General features: G+C 40.1%; 1 protein-coding gene and 1 pseudogene across 1 annotated transcript; both read left to right on the top strand.

The window, feature by feature from the left end:
- Positions 1-1,222: 1,222 nt before the first annotated feature.
- Positions 1,223-11,325, top strand: npepl1 (aminopeptidase like 1). Its single transcript, XM_034083747.2, has 12 exons — positions 1,223-1,460; positions 2,881-3,066; positions 4,723-4,893; positions 5,033-5,122; positions 5,229-5,310; positions 5,469-5,611; positions 5,879-5,956; positions 6,044-6,144; positions 8,323-8,446; positions 8,617-8,793; positions 9,269-9,379; positions 10,864-11,325. The coding sequence occupies exons 1-12, from the start codon at positions 1,311-1,313 to the stop codon at positions 11,020-11,022; spliced, it is 1,572 nt and encodes a 523-aa protein (XP_033939638.1). The 5' UTR covers positions 1,223-1,310; the 3' UTR covers positions 11,023-11,325.
- A 1,506-nt stretch (positions 11,326-12,831) lies between these two features.
- On the top strand, positions 12,832-16,206 carry LOC117446706 (cathepsin Z-like; annotated as a pseudogene).
- Positions 16,207-17,099: the final 893 nt, after the last annotated feature.

Genomic DNA, 17,099 nt, shown 5'->3' with positions numbered 1-17,099 from the left:
AATTGAAATCAAAAGCAAAGCATTTGAGTAATAGAGTCTCTTGGTTCCTTTTTTTAAAGGTGACCGGTTTGAGCCAGTTTGGGAGGCTCACTAAAATAGCTCAACTTGTTCTAGTGCTCCCTCACTCTAATGCCGACACAGAGAGGGTTGCCACCAACACCTACAACAAAACACACACACACACACACATCCCTTCACTAAGAATGACATACATATGTTTTTATTTGTATGAATTTATGTGTCATTTATCAGATAAGACCACCGTCCCCACCCAAAGCCCCGCCGCTGCCAAAATCTCACTCTGAACTCTGTTCAAAACTTGAAAGCCCTGATGCGTGATCTGCCTGTAGGGAGGGGCGGGCCGGCCCTGCGAGTAAAGTAACGAGTAAAGTAACAAATTACTTTATGTAGAGAGTAACGAAGTAGTGTAATATATTACTTTTTTTTAAAGTAATATGTAATATGTAATATATTACTTTTTTTTAGTAACGACCCCATCTCTGGTGTTGGCCATGTGTTGCACTGGAACCAGACTGGAGCACACCGCAAAGACTTCAGCCGAGCACGTACGAACTGCGCATGCGTAAGTGGCAATAACTCTCCTTACCAGCAGGCGGCGGTAGTGTGTATTCGTCATTCAAAACAGGCAACAACCGGAAAACAGAGAAGAAGAACAGACTACGTGTGTGATATAAATAAACAACAGCTATGTGCGTTAGCTTCACCTTAGCATGTGTTCTTTGCAGGTGTTTGTTGAGGTTTGATTATGACTGATTTTAGAAAGTAACGAAGTAACGCGTGTCGGGGCAATGTTAGTAACTGTAGTGTGATTACTGAATTATAAAAGTAGCGCGTTACACTACTCCGTTACCGACAAAATAATATTATTACAGTAACGCGTTACACCCAACTCTGGTTGTAACAACAAAGAGATGAAGAAAATAAAACACTATATTAAAAAGAAGGCATGCACATAGTATTTTTTAAATACAAAATGATCACAATTTACAGAAGTACACATTCAGGTAGTAATGCACCAATACACTGAATCAAATTCCATGTTGGCTATGTGAGAAACTAGTTGGCAATAAACCAGATTATTGATTCTGATCCTGTAGAGGGGTTTTGCTTCATTTATATCTTGATGTAGTTGCTTCTTGTTGCCGGTAGAGGTAGATAAAGATTGCGGAAACGCTCAGCCTCTATAAATGAAACTGTCCTCTCCCGGCCGCCGTCACCGGTCGGCTGCACAGTGAACGGCAGTTGGTCTTCTTTACCATCAGCTAGCTACCCTTAGCTGTCTCCTAAAGATGGCGAACGTGGTGCTGGAGTTTAAGCCTTCAGCCGGGGACTCCGAGCCCCAGAGCCGCCCGGTGCTCATCATCGGACAGCAGAGCAACCTGCAGAAGGTCTCCTGGAGCCAAATCAAAGGGAAACTGCAGCCGGTCGTTAGCAAAGAGGTATCAATGAAGATGATTGGTTTGGTGACAGCTAATGTTAGCGCTATGCTAATCTAGTTTAATGAATGTAACGTGAACAACACGCTAGGGTTAACTAGTCCCAGGAATATAACGCGAGTGAACCAGGTATTTAGACAATTAGATATAACAACAAGCAGTGGTGGAAGAGGAATTAAGACATTTTACTTTAAAAGTACCAATTACTACATTTAAATGCATACACACTGCAAAAGTGGAAAGATCAAAATGTATTTGGAGAACCGAAAGTAAGTAGGCTACTTATTATCTTGTAAATCTGATTTCAGATTGTTATATTATTCGAGTTAAGCTTATTTCAGATTTATATTTTTATATATAATATTACTGAATTCAAATTCGTGTTGCACATTTTTTGCACAAATGTTATGTGCACAGTCTCCTACATTTTCTTCACCATAGGTAAATATGGGGCCAATTTTAATTACTTTGTATACTGCTTGGTAGTCTAACATTAATGCCTAATGATGCATTTAGTTGTTTTGTAGTTTGTATAAGTAATCACAATTTACCAAGAAACTTGTAAACAGGTATAAAATAATTGAAATTAATTAATATTGGCATCTAAAACATAGTGGCGTATAAGTAAAAAGTAGCATTACATGTTAAGAAATGTACTCGGGTAAAGAACAACTACATCAACAAATGTACAATGAGTGAAAGCTTGTTTTGGGTAGCACTGACAGGTCTAGACCCTGTGCAAAGTCCTCCAAAGGTAATTGTTCAAAGGTCACAGCCAGTCTATAAAGTCTCTAAAGAGAGTGTCTGTTCTTCTCAATTTCCTCTGACAATGATTCACCAACATTATAGTTCTGCTTTTTAATTTTCCAGGCTGGTAAAAGTGCTATGCCATACTTAAGCTGGCAATTGTGACACAGGCTGGACTCTTTGAAGCCTGTCGGTTTTAAAACTCTCATCTTCTTTTATTATTATTATGTTTTTGATCAAATTAACCGTTCCCCCTAATATTGAAGTGATGAGTCTTCAGACCCTCCAAGCTGCACACACACTTCGACACACTGATTATGACAGCCTCACTTGGTTTATAACGAATGGTACCTGGCTTTCTTATCCTTAACATTAATATACAGAAAGATGGTACAACTTAACATTCAAATGGATATAGAGCCAACTGGTATTATTTTTAAATATAAATCAATGTGCCAGTTATTTTTAGATACGCTGTTTATTACACAAAAATGGTTTAATTGCCCCAAACAATTGTCCAAAGCCAAAAGAAAGCCATGAATGACTAATACAATGTTCTACTTATCTCTTTCTTTTCTATATTAGTGGTCCATATTTGCCTTTTCAAGTTTAAGTTTACTCTGAAACAATCCTTTAGTCAACTAATGTATTTCTGCTCCACTGTCTCTTTTCTCAGATCTGGCAGGCGGCTCTCAGTGGTTTGACCCCGAACCCCACGGACAGCTGCCCTCTGTACCTGAACCATGCTGCGGTGGCTGCCCTGCCTCCACGTGTCAGCAGGCACAACAGCCAGTCCTCTGCCAACTTTGTGTCCCACCTGGTTCGCTCCAGCCTGCCTGGAGGAAACAACCGCTGTATTGTGGTCAGTGTCTAAGGAATTGTATTTGTTCGTGCCTGTAACCTTATAGGATGAGGGTTTGTTTTCCTTTTCTCAGCTCACCCAAGACGTCAAGGAGGACTTTAGGCTGGATCAACTGGGTACTAGGCCTGTCACGATAATGAATTTTGTTGGACGATACATTTTCCCTGAAATTATTGCGATAAACGATAATATTGTCGGCACCGTTGTAAGACCATTTTAGACCACTGACATAATGATAATATATAATAATAATTCAAGTACATCCTTTCAAACAGAACTTTGTATTGAACATTCAACTTTGCAAATGAAATGTGATTTAATATTGAAATATATAAATTATATATAATAAATAAAATAAATACATTTAATTATAACAAATTAATTAAAATCACACACAATCAATTAAATAGACTCGGGCTGGAAAACAGAGCTCTCTCTCTCTCGTATATATAAATAAATATGAGCACACATTGTCTCACAAGCAAAAAAAAACTCCTTTAAAACAACAGTCAAGTGTACAGTCCACTGTCCATACAAAGACCCAGATGCCTCAACAGGCCATATCCAAATCTGTACAGTATTTCAAAGATTTCGAGCAAGGAATACCAACATGTTTACATTGTCGGGCAAATGCATCTTTGAAACTGTAGGGAAGGTGGGGGCTCTCGAGCTGCCGTGTTTGCTCCCAGGTGGGAAAACGGAATGGGTAGGTTGTGTTTCAGGTGCAGTTTAAGGTTGGTCGTATTGCTAGCTTTTGTTGCTACCTTTTTAAAACAAATGCAACACACCGCCCGGCTCATTCAAGTCCGTGGGTTCGCCTCGTTGATTTGGCTTAAATCCAAAATATTCCCACACCGGAGATGTGGAATTAGGTTTTGCAACCACTTCCATTTAACTTAAAATTCCCCTCGAGTAAGTCACACGTTGTCTCCTGCTTGTCTCTATATTATTCATTTGGCTGCTACACTGCTGCACGCGGAGTGTCCTGACCTGGCTGTGTGTCAGGACAGCAGCCACAGCGCTCCTGGCTAAAATGCTGGTCACATCCTTATGTAAACAAACACGCATGTAAACGGCAATTTATCGAGCTCAGAAAAGTTATCGAGTCCATTTTTATTTATCGTACGATAAGTCAATTTAATGATTATCTCGACAGGCCTACTGGGTACCATCCTTTTTTATAGCCAGGTCCACATTGGCCCCACGCACACATAGTCACCATAAACAACCAGGTCTCATGCGGCTCCTTAAATTTGTCTGACAAAATGCTTAACCCTTACTGAGACAAGTTTCCGAATCTCTTTGTTTGTTTGTTAGACATTCCAGTTTCCATCCAAGTAAATCACCATTCTTGACTTTTGGACGTTTGATTTCTTCTTGGCTTTATGCCATCCATGATAGAAAGGTCATCAACCTGCCCACTCCCTCATGATGAATGCCCAGAGTACACGTGGCTCTATTTTCTTTTCCGTACATTACACAAACAGATTATGTTTTGATGATTGATTGCATACAGTATTTCCCTTGTTTTGACAATTTCAGGATTGCAGTGCATTTGTGAAGGGGCCTAAAACTCCCTCACCTGAATCCGTCTCATCCAGGGTAAGGGCAGCTTGTGTGACTTGTGTCTGATATGAGTGTCACTTCCCTCTCCAGATGGTGTGTGAGCGTTCAGATGTGTTTGCGTCCTCCTGTGCAATTGCCAGGGCCTTCCCCATTTTCTCTCGCCGCACCACTTCTTCACGCAGGGCTGAGAAGAAACACGTCACCGTGGAGATTATGATTGTCGGGGAGGAGAACAGTGCTCTGGATGTCGGACAACTTGAGGTACTTCTTGATGATGGTCCTTTCTTTTTTTTTAACAATCTTTTGAAGTCCTTAAAATGTGACTACTACTGTATACTTAGAAATAGCATGTTTTTGAACTGCAGCCTGCCATAGCTTAAGACTTATTTTTTCTTTTCAGTGTCTCGCTAACGCTGCTCATGGAGTGCGGATGGCAGCTCGTATTGTGGACACACCATGCAATGAGATGAATACAGATCACTTCTTGGATGTAAGTAAACTGCATCTCTTTTGGAAATGTTGACCCTTGAACAAGAACATGGTTATTTTTATTTTGCTTGAGCTGCCCCTGCTACAAACATCCATTTCTGTTTCAGGAGATCAAAGCTGTGGGAGCTGAGCTTGGAATAACTCCAGTGATCATTCGTGGAGAAGAGCTGAAACACAGAGGATTTGGAGGTACATTGTCTGTGATCATCTTATAACGGGACATCTGACCTGTTGGAAAAACTCATTTACTGTATCTGGCCTTTTTATCTCAATGTTTTTTGTTGTAAATATACATTTTTATCTGTTTTCTTTCTCTCTACCTTGTTTTCTTTCTCTCTACCTTGTAGGTATCTATGGAGTGGGAAGGGCAGCAGAGCATCCTCCTGCACTGGCGGTCCTGAGCCACACTCCAGTAGGTGCGACCCAAACCATTGCATGGGTGGGCAAGGGCATCGTGTACGACACCGGAGGACTCAGCATCAAGGGAAAGGTAATCCTGTTTTTCATCTGGAGAAGTGATAAAAACATCAGACACTGTGAAACGCCAATGTGTTCAGCTTTTATTCTTGTATCAGTTATCTGTTTGCACATAGTTGCTCTGGCATACACCAGTTTATGTAGTGCCTTATGCAAATGGAACACTTGAGCTTACTTAATTTGCAGGGATATGGTTTTCTGATAAGTTTTTCTGGTTCTGCTGGGTCCTTTTCTGGTCAATAAATGCTAGAAGTGCATATAATAAATGTTTTTCTTTTAGACCTCAATGCCAGGAATGAAGAGAGACTGTGGTGGAGCGGCTGCCATTTTGGGAGCTTACAGAGCTACTATCAAACAGGTGAGCTTTCGGATCATCTGTCCCAGCTGTTCTGTCACTCTGCAGCTCTTGAGTTGTTTTAATCAGAATATCCTCTCTTTGATCCAGGGCTTTAAAGACAACCTCCATGCAGTGTTTTGCCTCGCAGAGAATGCAGTTGGACCTACAGCCACACGGCCTGATGATATCCATACTCTCTACTCTGGAAAGTGAGACTCTCTTTAATACTAATGTATAGGGATGTAACGATATATCGAATATCGCGGTAAATAAATGTCTCAATACCGTAGTGAGACTGACAAAATATACCGCAATTTCTTTTTTTTCTATAATTATTATTATTTCTTTTTTTAAACCTTTATTCAATCTCTTTTTCAAGGGAGACCTGTCCAACATGGCAGCAAGTAGGTTACAACATGAACATAAAACAACAGATAACAATAAAGGACATGGTATTTACAGGGCTACATGTACATTAGGGCTGTGCATCTTCACTGGTCTCACGATTTGATTAAGATTATCCTGTTTTCGATTCAATTCGATATCCCGATGCATCACGATTCATACCAATCCGTTGCATCCTCAATTTTCTATATTACTGCACATGGCTTATTTTTCATCAATGCATACATGCAGTAAATACATATGAACTCTTTTTATTATTTAGAAAGTGCTTCAGAAATCAATAACATAAATGTCTTGACATTAATTTATAAACCAAAATAAATGAATTGTATAGGTCTAGCCTCCGTGTGTGAAGTGGTTCCATTCTCAAAAACAAAAAAAGAATGCTTCTGCAGTCTAGCTGCAGCTTCTAGCAACGGTCTTCTGTTAAAAAAAGGACACTGAATGTCCTGAATGTGGCATCACACACAGGACTTGAGTCTGAACACAGCAGACAACAGGAGTATTTACAATAGCATATACAAACAAAAATACTGCATGTGGGTGCACACTTACATTCTCTGTCTTACTGTTACATGAATCCCATGAATCTATGAGATTAAATTAGCTTCATTATATCTCAGTGATTAAGTGAATAATAAAGTTTCTCTCGGGTCACTATCAGCCTGTCACTCATTATTTTCAGGGAGGGGGCGGGGCTTGGAGGAACGGAGAGGAGACGGTGATCGCGGAAGCTTTTTTCCTCCTGCCTTCACAAACTTTACACAAGTATCGTCTGAAAATTGCTAGAGGACATTCATACTCTGCAATCCAAGACTTAATTAAATCCACCAAAAACCTGACATGATTGTAACGCGATTTATTTTTGAAAAACATAAATCCCTGTCTGTGTCTCTGAGCCGCAGCGACACGGAGTGATTCAGAGCGGGTCCTTCTACTGTTGGTTCTGGACTGGTGGTGTTGTGTTGGTGGATAAAGCAGACTGCTCTGTGTTTGGTGAAGCTGTGCCGCTATGCCACTGTCACATCTGTTCCCTGATCTCTGCGTCACCGACCGATTTGATATTAAAGTGACAGAAGAAAAAAACGTTATAGTAAAGCCGCGGCCGCAAAATCAGGAAGCAACGTTACTACGCTATAACCGATTATCTTCCGTCACTGCATCGATACCGAATCGTCCACGTCCGCATCGCAATGCATCGTAGAAACGATTATTTTCAACACCCCTAATGTACATACCTAGAGACATTGACAAGTACCAACAGTATATTTATATCTCTGTCAATAAGCCTCACCTTCTTGGCAAAAACTGTATTGTTTTTGAAGTGGTGGAGAGACAATGCACAGTTTTACCCACTGCTGTTGCCCATGGCCAAAGCATATCTCTCTGTCCCAGCAACATCAGTACCAAGCAAGAGAGTTTTTTCCGCAACAGGGGATATTGCTAACGCCCAAACATCCCAGCTTCTACCTGGAAATGTGGACATGCTCATATTCCTGAAAGATAACCTTGATGATGCTGAGTGAGTGCGTTAGAATTGAGTTACTTGAAAAACTAAAGTGAAACTTGATTTATTCTATTGCAGGGTCTGATTATTATATTGTTGACACTTTAAAATACTACTATCCTACTAAAATGCTGTACAAATCGGATTTATTATTTAATAAAAATTCAAGTAAAAATACAAAAATAAATTCACTTTTTTTCTTTATTTTTCAATATCGCGATAAATATCGTACCGTGGACTTTTTATCGCGATATTATTTTACCGTGAGTTTTTGGTATCGTTACATCCCTATGTATCAAATGACATGATTTGATGTGAAAGTGCTGTCACGGTATGACTGCGCCAGAGCTGAACGGATTAGTCTTGTGACTCATCAGTCTTTTACACCATGATGGATATTATCTTACAAGCTATAACAAATCAACAGGAATAAATATGGGCTCTGGTATTCAAAAATACTGTTTTTATTTTCAAGGACAGTGGAGATCAATAACACTGATGCAGAGGGCAGGCTGGTGCTGGCTGATGGAGTGGTGTATGCCAGAAAAGACCTCTCTGCTGATATTATTCTGGACATGGCCACACTGACTGGGGCACAGGTGGGTGATAGTTTTGTTCAACTTTACATGGCAAGTATGAACTGGCGATTCAACCCCTATAACAGGAGAATAGATATCAAACATGTTAACCAACACAGCTCCTGAAAAGACGAAAACCATCAAATGAACTTGACCTTCTAATAAGCTTTGTTGTTTGTTTTTACCTGCAGGGGATCTCCACAGGGAAGTACCATGCTGCGGTGATGACTAACAGTGAGAAGTGGGAGGTTGCATGCGTGCGCGCCGGCCGCAGCAGCGGAGATTTGGCACACCCTCTGGTCTACTGCCCCGAGCTACACTTCAGCGAGTTCACCTCTGCCATGGCTGACATGAAAAACTCTGTGGCAGTAAGTGGCAACATACTTTTCCCAAGGTTTTTGAAGCTCTTTTGCTAAATTTTGTTAACCCTCTCTACCGGCTTTCGCTGCTTGTTTAGTACGAATAAAGCCTACAACAATGTTTTTCTGTGGCCATATCAGAGCCATTCTGGAATATGTTGTGGTGGAAACTCTAATTTAAGGGCAACAAAAAAAAACTTCAAACCTAAATTCATCTTGCAGGTCTTTGGAAATGTTCCATTAGAGTGGTTCAGTGTAGATTATTATAGCAGGAAAAATAGCTATTTTTGAATTATTCTATATTTAGCAGCTGAAAACAGTATTGTCCGCCATTATGGTATGAAAACTTAATGTATGGTTTAATCGATTATCAAAATGGTTTACTAACTATAAGTGGACTAATTATTGCGTCTCCAATTTCAAGTTGCATAAATTCATTTGATATTATCATGTATTGATGATCTTCCTTTTCTTGTTTTGTCAGGACCGGGAGAACGCCCAGAGCTCTTGTGCCGGACTCTTCATCGGCTCCCACCTGGGCTTTGATTGGCCAGGTGTCTGGGTCCATGTGGACATCGCCTCCCCCGTCCATGCTGTGAGTAACCATGCTTTGGTGTGCTGGGCTGACATTGGGCCATTAGTTAGGGATTTATTTATTTTGTACCTTGTTTGCATGCTTGTTCTCTGCTGACAAGATATTTCTTAAGCTGAATCATGCACCGCAGCAGAACAGGAGTGACGAACCGATTTACATGTTGCTCTGTAACTTTGGAGTCTGTAAATATTGTTCAAACGTTGTCTGACTTGAGCTGCTGGTATTCTGTGCCAGATGTTGATGTGCACATAGACCTACAGGGCAGAGTCCTGCACGGGTCTGATTTTCAAGACCCGCCCCGCGACGTGCAATACCGAACCCGCCCCGCTACCCGCACATATTGCCAATTAGTTCTGCAACCCGACCCGTCGGCACAAGATCCGCGACCCGACCCGCACCCGCATATATATGAGCAGTGAAAACGTGCAATTATTAACACACGCCGTTGCATATTTGTCTCAAAAAGCGTGGGATGTTGGTTCTTTTCTCCATCTAGGATGACACCAAAAGCCCCCCAGACGTTGGATTTCGCTCTTGAGGAAGTGTTATTGAAAGTGCTGTATTCTCCACTAGAGAGCTTCACCTCAGCCATTTCGAATGTGGCGCGCACAGCAGCAGACTGATGCGCTGCAGAGGTTATGATTATGCACGGTCCCGAGGGGGAGAGGTCTGAGGATTTAAACATTAAACTAAATTATTATTATTTTAATATATTTATTATGCAACACCCGTGACCCGACCCGCATCATCTTTGTTTTACCCAGAACCAAACCCGGAAAAAAGTGTTTGACAAAATACCACCCGCGAATCACCTTTTTTTGCGGGTCACCGCGGGTACCCGACCCGATGCAGGACTCTGCTACAGGGTCACGTTTACCCAACTTTTGATATAAAACCTCTAGCCAATGTGCGGGTCCTTAACAAAAGTCAGTGTAGTCTACTATATATATATATATATATATATATATATATATATATATACTATAACTTTTTCATGGCCTTTCTAAAAGCTTCTGGGACATTTGTGACATACTATGCTGACTTTATCTGGGATATACTACTGACCTCTTCCGACCTACAATTCCATTCTTTTTATGACCCGAGTGTAACCAAAGCAAAACATAATGCATGTAATGTAATGGGTTCTTCTTTGGACTGTGCCAGTTGTTTTACTAGCATGGGCCACAGTGTTTTACCTGTAATCCTGCTGACAGGCAAACCTCCTTGAAGGTTGTAATGGTTATAAAAAATGATCCAACGCTGTCCTGGTCTTGTGATTTAGCTTGTAAAACAATAAGACTCATCACATGTACTGTAGTTAAGCCTGCAGTATATGTTCTTATCAGCAGTTCATTGTTTTTGTTAAATGTAACGAGGTCGGATGTCTCAGTCACATTAACCCATTAAGAAGATAACTTCAGGGTAAGTTTACAGTAAAGACGCTGAAACCTGAACCATGATTTGTCTGTATGTTGTCTCTGCAGGGGGAGCGTGCAACAGGATTTGGCGTTGCTTTGCTGATGGCCCTGTTTGGTCAGGCTTCAGATGACTCCATGCTGAACCAAGTGTCTCCTCTGGGTGCAGCCACCAACACGTCTGAAGACAAGATGGAGCGTGACTGCAAGAGGCGAAGACTGGTGTAGAACAAACAGCGGCCAACTCCACCAACCCTGATCATGACACACCCAATATCATACCGTTAGAGTTAAATCATTTAAAACTGATTCAACTTCCTTTGTTTGACAATTCACTGAAAAGTTTGCTAAACCATCAGTAAATTGGGTGTGTGTAATACATGATAAAAAGCAGGCCCTTACTGGTATTTGTCCTCATTACTTAGCACTTGCTGCACTGATCAGCTCTATAGCTTTTAGATTTTTCAATTGCTCTTGATGAAATTGCATTGATTATAAAATCTTCATGAAAGAATAAATAAGAAATCTTAATTGTTTTCAGCAGAGTATTTTGTAAATGTCCATCTTTTACTGTAAAGTTTTATCTTGTAAAACATACACCTTGTTTTTGCTATCCACCTCATCAGTAGGCATTGGTGTTATTGATACTTAATGCAATCAAGAATTAAAGGTTTACATGTTCTTGTGAAAAATTGCTCGGTTTCTCTTTTTTGGTAACCACTGAAATTCATATTCACCCTGCTGATAATTGGGTTGTGTAATGTCGACCAATTTGAGGAGTGGAGTGTTTACTGTGTCCGATGAGTTATTCACATGTGCTTTGTCAGCACAAAATGCAAAAACAAGAAGTTAACTTTAAGTATTCAACAAACTCAAGCAAAAGTAGGTTTTTTCCACCCTTGTGACAATCATGTTCTCCTTCAATAAAGGCAGTGCCAACTGACCTCTGTGCTTGTGAAGTAAAACTCACAAATGCTGACACATATCTTGTGCATACAAGCTTTTAGGAAAACTTATTTTGCTGAGAGATTACATTTAAAGCACTCCTCACCTCAAGTTTATTCTTCAAAATAACTTGTCAGTTTTGCTGAAATCCTATTTTTATTAGACCATCTGTCAGTCAATTTGTTTTTAAATAACAAAGTTGATGCCAATTGGTTGTTTTGGAGTCACCAAAACAACCAATTGGCATCAACTTTATGTGCAAGTTCTGAGAGTTTTCTGCCGGTATTTTTGTGATGACTGGTTTGAAGACCTCAACATCTTACAGTTGGGGATACAAATCTTTATAATGGTGACTTTCAAAAGAACGGGCATGAAAGTGGTTGACTCAAACTGCTGACATAAAGTTTGCAATCAACTGAATGTCTACTATATTTACATAACAGAAGTATATTTTTGCCTTGTAAATGTAAGAATAAGGGTTTTGCCTTGCAGCAATTTCTTTGTTTGATTTGATTTAATAGTTGCCATAGCATGTGACCTAATGACTCCATTTAACAATGCGGAATTGTTGACAACTACACTGGACAAATAGGACACACACCTTTTGTGTGTTTTATTGCTTTTATACTTTATATGAAAATGTTGTATAAAAAATATTTTTATTGAAATATATATATATTAAATTGTTTCAATGTCACGTGACCCAGTGAATCGAACTGGACCAAAAGGATACCAAATAAATGCAGCAAGTAGGATGCAACTCTTTTATTGGATTTAATTGTTTTTATATTTTTTGATGAAAGGCAATTCTGCATTTTTTTTATTGAAACAACTATTTGTGGTTAAATTACTTCCATGTCACCAAGCGACTCACACTCTTCAACAACATATAATTCTGCCCTAATTTTCTAGTGCTTATTGTTTATGTACAATTGTTTTGTAGCAGTATCTTTATGTTAATTCCCTGTCTTGTAACCAGTTTGTAATGTACAAAATCCTTCTGCAACAAAAAAACCTAACTTCCTCGTAAAGCATATGGGATGTGATTTATGGTCACATGAGTTATGACTGCAGTTTCGGTATCGGTTATCACATGGTTTATCAGCACAGAGTTCCTCCACAGACTCACCGGCTTCGGTATCTACCGTCTCTACTAGCGACATCTGAAAGCCTCCTCTCCTCGATAACGGAAGCTTAACGATCGCTGCTCGGTGTAAAGATGGCTCTGACCGGTTTAGTCCTCCTGTTTTCGGTCGTTCTGTCCTGTGTGAGCGCGGGAGTGTTTTTTCAATCAGAAGCAGCCGTGTTATGTCCGCTCCCCGAGGAAACACGACTTCGGGCAAAAGTGAGTTCAAACTATCTGAGACATGTTTATAACAAGTTAGTTAGGGGTTATGTAGCAGAGTTACACGGTAATGTATGTAGCTGGCTAGCTAACATTTGCTAGTAATAGCTGTTAGTTGCTTCATAAAGGTAGGGTACTTCATGTCAACAAGCCTCTGCAGAGGGAGTCTTTATACAACGTTATGTCATGCAAATACTTAGGTGTAGGGAAATAAACAAAAGTAACCTGTATTCAAGCTCAGAATTCTGACTGTTTTCAGAACTGACATTGGTTTAAACAACTTTTGGTTACATCCTAAAAATAAATCATGTGGTCCTAGTCCTCTTCCAATCAGTTCCATTATTCCAGAAATCATGTTATGTCAATATGCTCCAGGAAATAGCCTTAGTAAACAATTTAAAAAATCCCAAATGCCATATTTAAGATCACCTTGGACATTAAGCATCTGTTTTGGAATATCATCCACCAAATAATTAATTGTGATAATAATTTGTAGATTAATACAAATATTAATCTTATTTGCAGTCTTAAATGTGTGTTGCTGCTACAGATCTAATGTATCTAACCACCTTTCCATTCACAGGACTGCGCCTCGTCCTCATGAGTATTTAAACATTTCTGAACTGCCCAAATCCTGGGACTGGAGGAACATCAATGGCACCAACTTTGTGAGCACGACCCGCAACCAGCACATCCCCCAGTACTGCGGCTCCTGCTGGGCCCATGGCAGCACCAGCGCCATGGCAGGTAACGAATAAAATAGCTTTTCGGATCAGGGGCTCAATTATTTTTGGGTCGTAGCACTAGCAGGTGTAAAATAGCAGCTCCTCACATGACTCTTCAGACACATTTGAATATAGCATCGAAGTGCCACTTCCTCTTTGCACAGAAATGATTAACAGAAACTGCTCTGGTTTTCAGTAATTCTAATTTCTCTGTGTTTGCTGTGTCACCAGATCGTATCAACATCAAGAGGAAAGGAGCGTGGCCCTCTGCTTATCTCTCGGTCCAGAATGTGGTGGACTGTGGGGACGCCGGCAGCTGCCACGGAGGAGACCACAGCGGAGTGTGGGAGTACGCCAACAAACATGGCATCCCAGATGAGACCTGCAACAACTACCAAGCTAAAGACCAGAGTAAATAACTTTATATTTTAATAGATTAGACACTTTCTCTTAAAATGTAAGTATTCACAGTCAATATGATATTACCAGATCATTATGTCTAAAAGTAACCTATTACATTAGTAATTCCATATTAAGACACTTTCTGGGCCAATGAGGGTGATTCTGAATTGTCTTTTGGTGCACAGAGTAATGTTGACAACACTAACCTCCAAAGTCTGAGCTGTAATATGTTCTGTGTTTCTTTCTATAGAGTGCAAACCCTTCAATGAGTGTGGCACCTGCACCACTTTTGGAGTGTGCAACATTGTGAAGAACTACACCCTGTGGAAAGTGGACGATTTTGGAGATGTCAGCGGGAGGGAGAAGATGATGGCCGAGATCTACGCCAGAGGACCCGTCAGGTTTGAAACGTTTTATTTTGCGTTACGCCCAGAATGTACAAGAAAAAAAATAGATAGCAATGCTTACCCGACACGACGAAAAGAACGGAAGGACGAGCCCCCAATTATGTTACGCCCAGGGGAACCTAGGCGCAGCACAAAGTTGCACTCTCCCCACTCCCAAGAACATGGACACCAAGGCAGAGAAAGCGTTTGGTAATTTAATTACCAAATCAAATCCAAAAATACTTTCACAAAAACATGCTGAAAGTCTTTTTACAAATATAGCAAACAGGAGTAACAAAAACAAACTAACCTTTAACACAAATATCTTACCTAACCAATGAGAAAAATAAACGTACAGGCTTCTTACCTACTCTAACATAAAACAGGAGAAAATGAATAATCCTAAAGAAAAAGGGTTTTGCAATTAAAAAAAAACAAAGACAGGTTTAGCAGCTTTTCTTCCTACAGTCTCACAGCAGAAGAGAAGGTCCGGTAAAATGTAGGTACACAGCACAACAGGACAGAGATCTCAACAGGACAGCGATCTCAACACGGCAGCGATCTCAACACGGCAGCGTTGGGAGTAGGAGAAGTTGAGTCAGAGAGAGCGACAGAGGAACTGCATGGCTGCAGCTTAAATGCTCCCCTCTTCTTCAGGTGGACCAATCAGCAGGTTGAAGGTAGCTAATCAGCTAACGGGCACCACCTGCTTGCTCACTCACTCACACACACAGGAGGAGGGAAACATATCTACACACAAATGACATAACGACTTAGGGACGTAACATTTGGTAAACATGACGTTGGCCTCATCCTTTTTCTTTTTGTTGCCTGGTTTCGTTGTGCAGTATTTCAACATCTTTCTGTTTTTATATTTAATCTGCCCTGTTTGTTTCCCCCAGCTGTGGGATAATGGCCACAGACGCGTTGGATGCATACACCGGAGGTCTGTACATGGAATATCAGGAGTATCCTTCCATCAACCACATCGTGTCAGTGGCAGGGTGGGGAGTGGACAACGGTGTGGAATACTGGATTGTACGCAACTCCTGGGGAGAGCCATGGGTAAGTGTTGATCTAATGAAGAACTTCATACAGTGCAATAGGATGTCACTTAAAACCCTGAAAATCTTGTCAATTCAAGAACAAATATCATAGGTTTTATTTATTAACAGGAAGCGCAGTTTATCAGCTACATTGAGACTGTGTGAATGCGGTTTAATCAAGTGTGACTAATGGCGCATTTCCACTGCAACGGGGTAGCCCCGTTTAAGCGTCCCTAAGCGTCCTCGCTCAGGCCTCGGGCTGCCTCGCTGGCCGTCCGAGGCCGTGGCGCATTTCCATTACACTTTAGGACCTGGGGTAGCAACGCAGTGTAGGCGGGGCGATCAGCTTTTTGGGCGGAGCGACGCTGGGTAAAACTGCAGTGGCGTCATCTTCAATGCGACACAACTCACAAAACACACACAACAATGGAGGATGTGGAAGCGATCGTTTACTTGTTTCTTGGTGTGTGGCTTGTTATCACAGCAAGAAGGAAAGTGATCACAGCAAGCATTGCATTGTATTCATTGTATTGAACATAAATAAATCCTTTTTTTTTTTCATATACATGTGTTTGTCAAATGTTTTAAACAAATAGTATCTGAATTGAATATTTGAAATTCAAGCACCAGTAAGTACTGCCCCATAATAACATTTGAGGAAATATCAGATCATGGAAAGAAAATCTTTCTAATCAATTAAGCAAATATCAAAGCTGACTATAAACATAAATACTAAAGTGTAAAACACAGCAAAACTATATTCATAAATGCAAGTGTAAAATAGTGTGGACAATTGTAAACATGGATGGAGACTAAAGTATCCACAACATAAATAATATATTAAATATAACCTCAATCTTTCTTCTAGACATGTTAAAGCTTGCTTGAATGGGTTATAGGTTTATTTTGGTCTTTAAAATATATAAGGAATGTGTTGTTTGAGTGTAGTAGAACGAGGGTATTACAATTGAGCAATTTCTACATGTATTTATCATGTATTCTTAATACCATTACAAAATAAACATGTAATAATGTTTTAGAGTAGGACCTCAAGCTAGAAAACTCAATTTCTTGCTTTAAATCTCTTAAAAGTAAGGGGCTTTTTCCTAACTGATGGTGTTTGTTATTGCTTTATAAATTCATGTATGTTTATGATTTTTTATGTTGGGTGCCATTCATTATCAACAAGAGATAAGATAAGTCAAAAAGTACTTTATGATGGCATCGACACACTGATTATGACAGCCTCACTTGGTTTATAACGAATGGTACCTGGCTTTCTTATCCTTAACATTAATATACAGAAAGATGGTACAACTTAACATTCAAATGGATATAGAGCCAACTGGTATTTTTTTAAATATAAATCAATGTGCCAGTTATTTTTAGATACGCTGTTTATTACACAAAAATGGTTTAATTGCCCCAAACAATTGTCCAAAGCCAAAAGAAAGCC

Source organism: Pseudochaenichthys georgianus, chromosome 5 (assembly GCF_902827115.2).
Source record: "Pseudochaenichthys georgianus chromosome 5, fPseGeo1.2, whole genome shotgun sequence".
Taxonomy (NCBI): domain Eukaryota; kingdom Metazoa; phylum Chordata; class Actinopteri; order Perciformes; family Channichthyidae; genus Pseudochaenichthys; species Pseudochaenichthys georgianus.
Note: the sequence above shows the minus strand (reverse complement) of the source record. Positions and strands in the feature narration are given on the sequence as shown.

Bases quoted from the DNA above. Each gene is read 5' to 3' on its own strand.
- npepl1 (XM_034083747.2), top strand. From the start codon at position 1,311: ATGGCGAACGTGGTGCTGGAGTTTAAGCCTTCAGCCGGGGACTCCGAG. The intron at 5,123-5,228 runs GTAAGTAAACTG...TTTCTGTTTCAG, and splicing joins ATACAGATCACTTCTTGGAT to GAGATCAAAGCTGTGGGAGC. The intron at 8,794-9,268 runs GTAAGTGGCAAC...TTGTTTTGTCAG, and splicing joins ACATGAAAAACTCTGTGGCA to GACCGGGAGAACGCCCAGAG.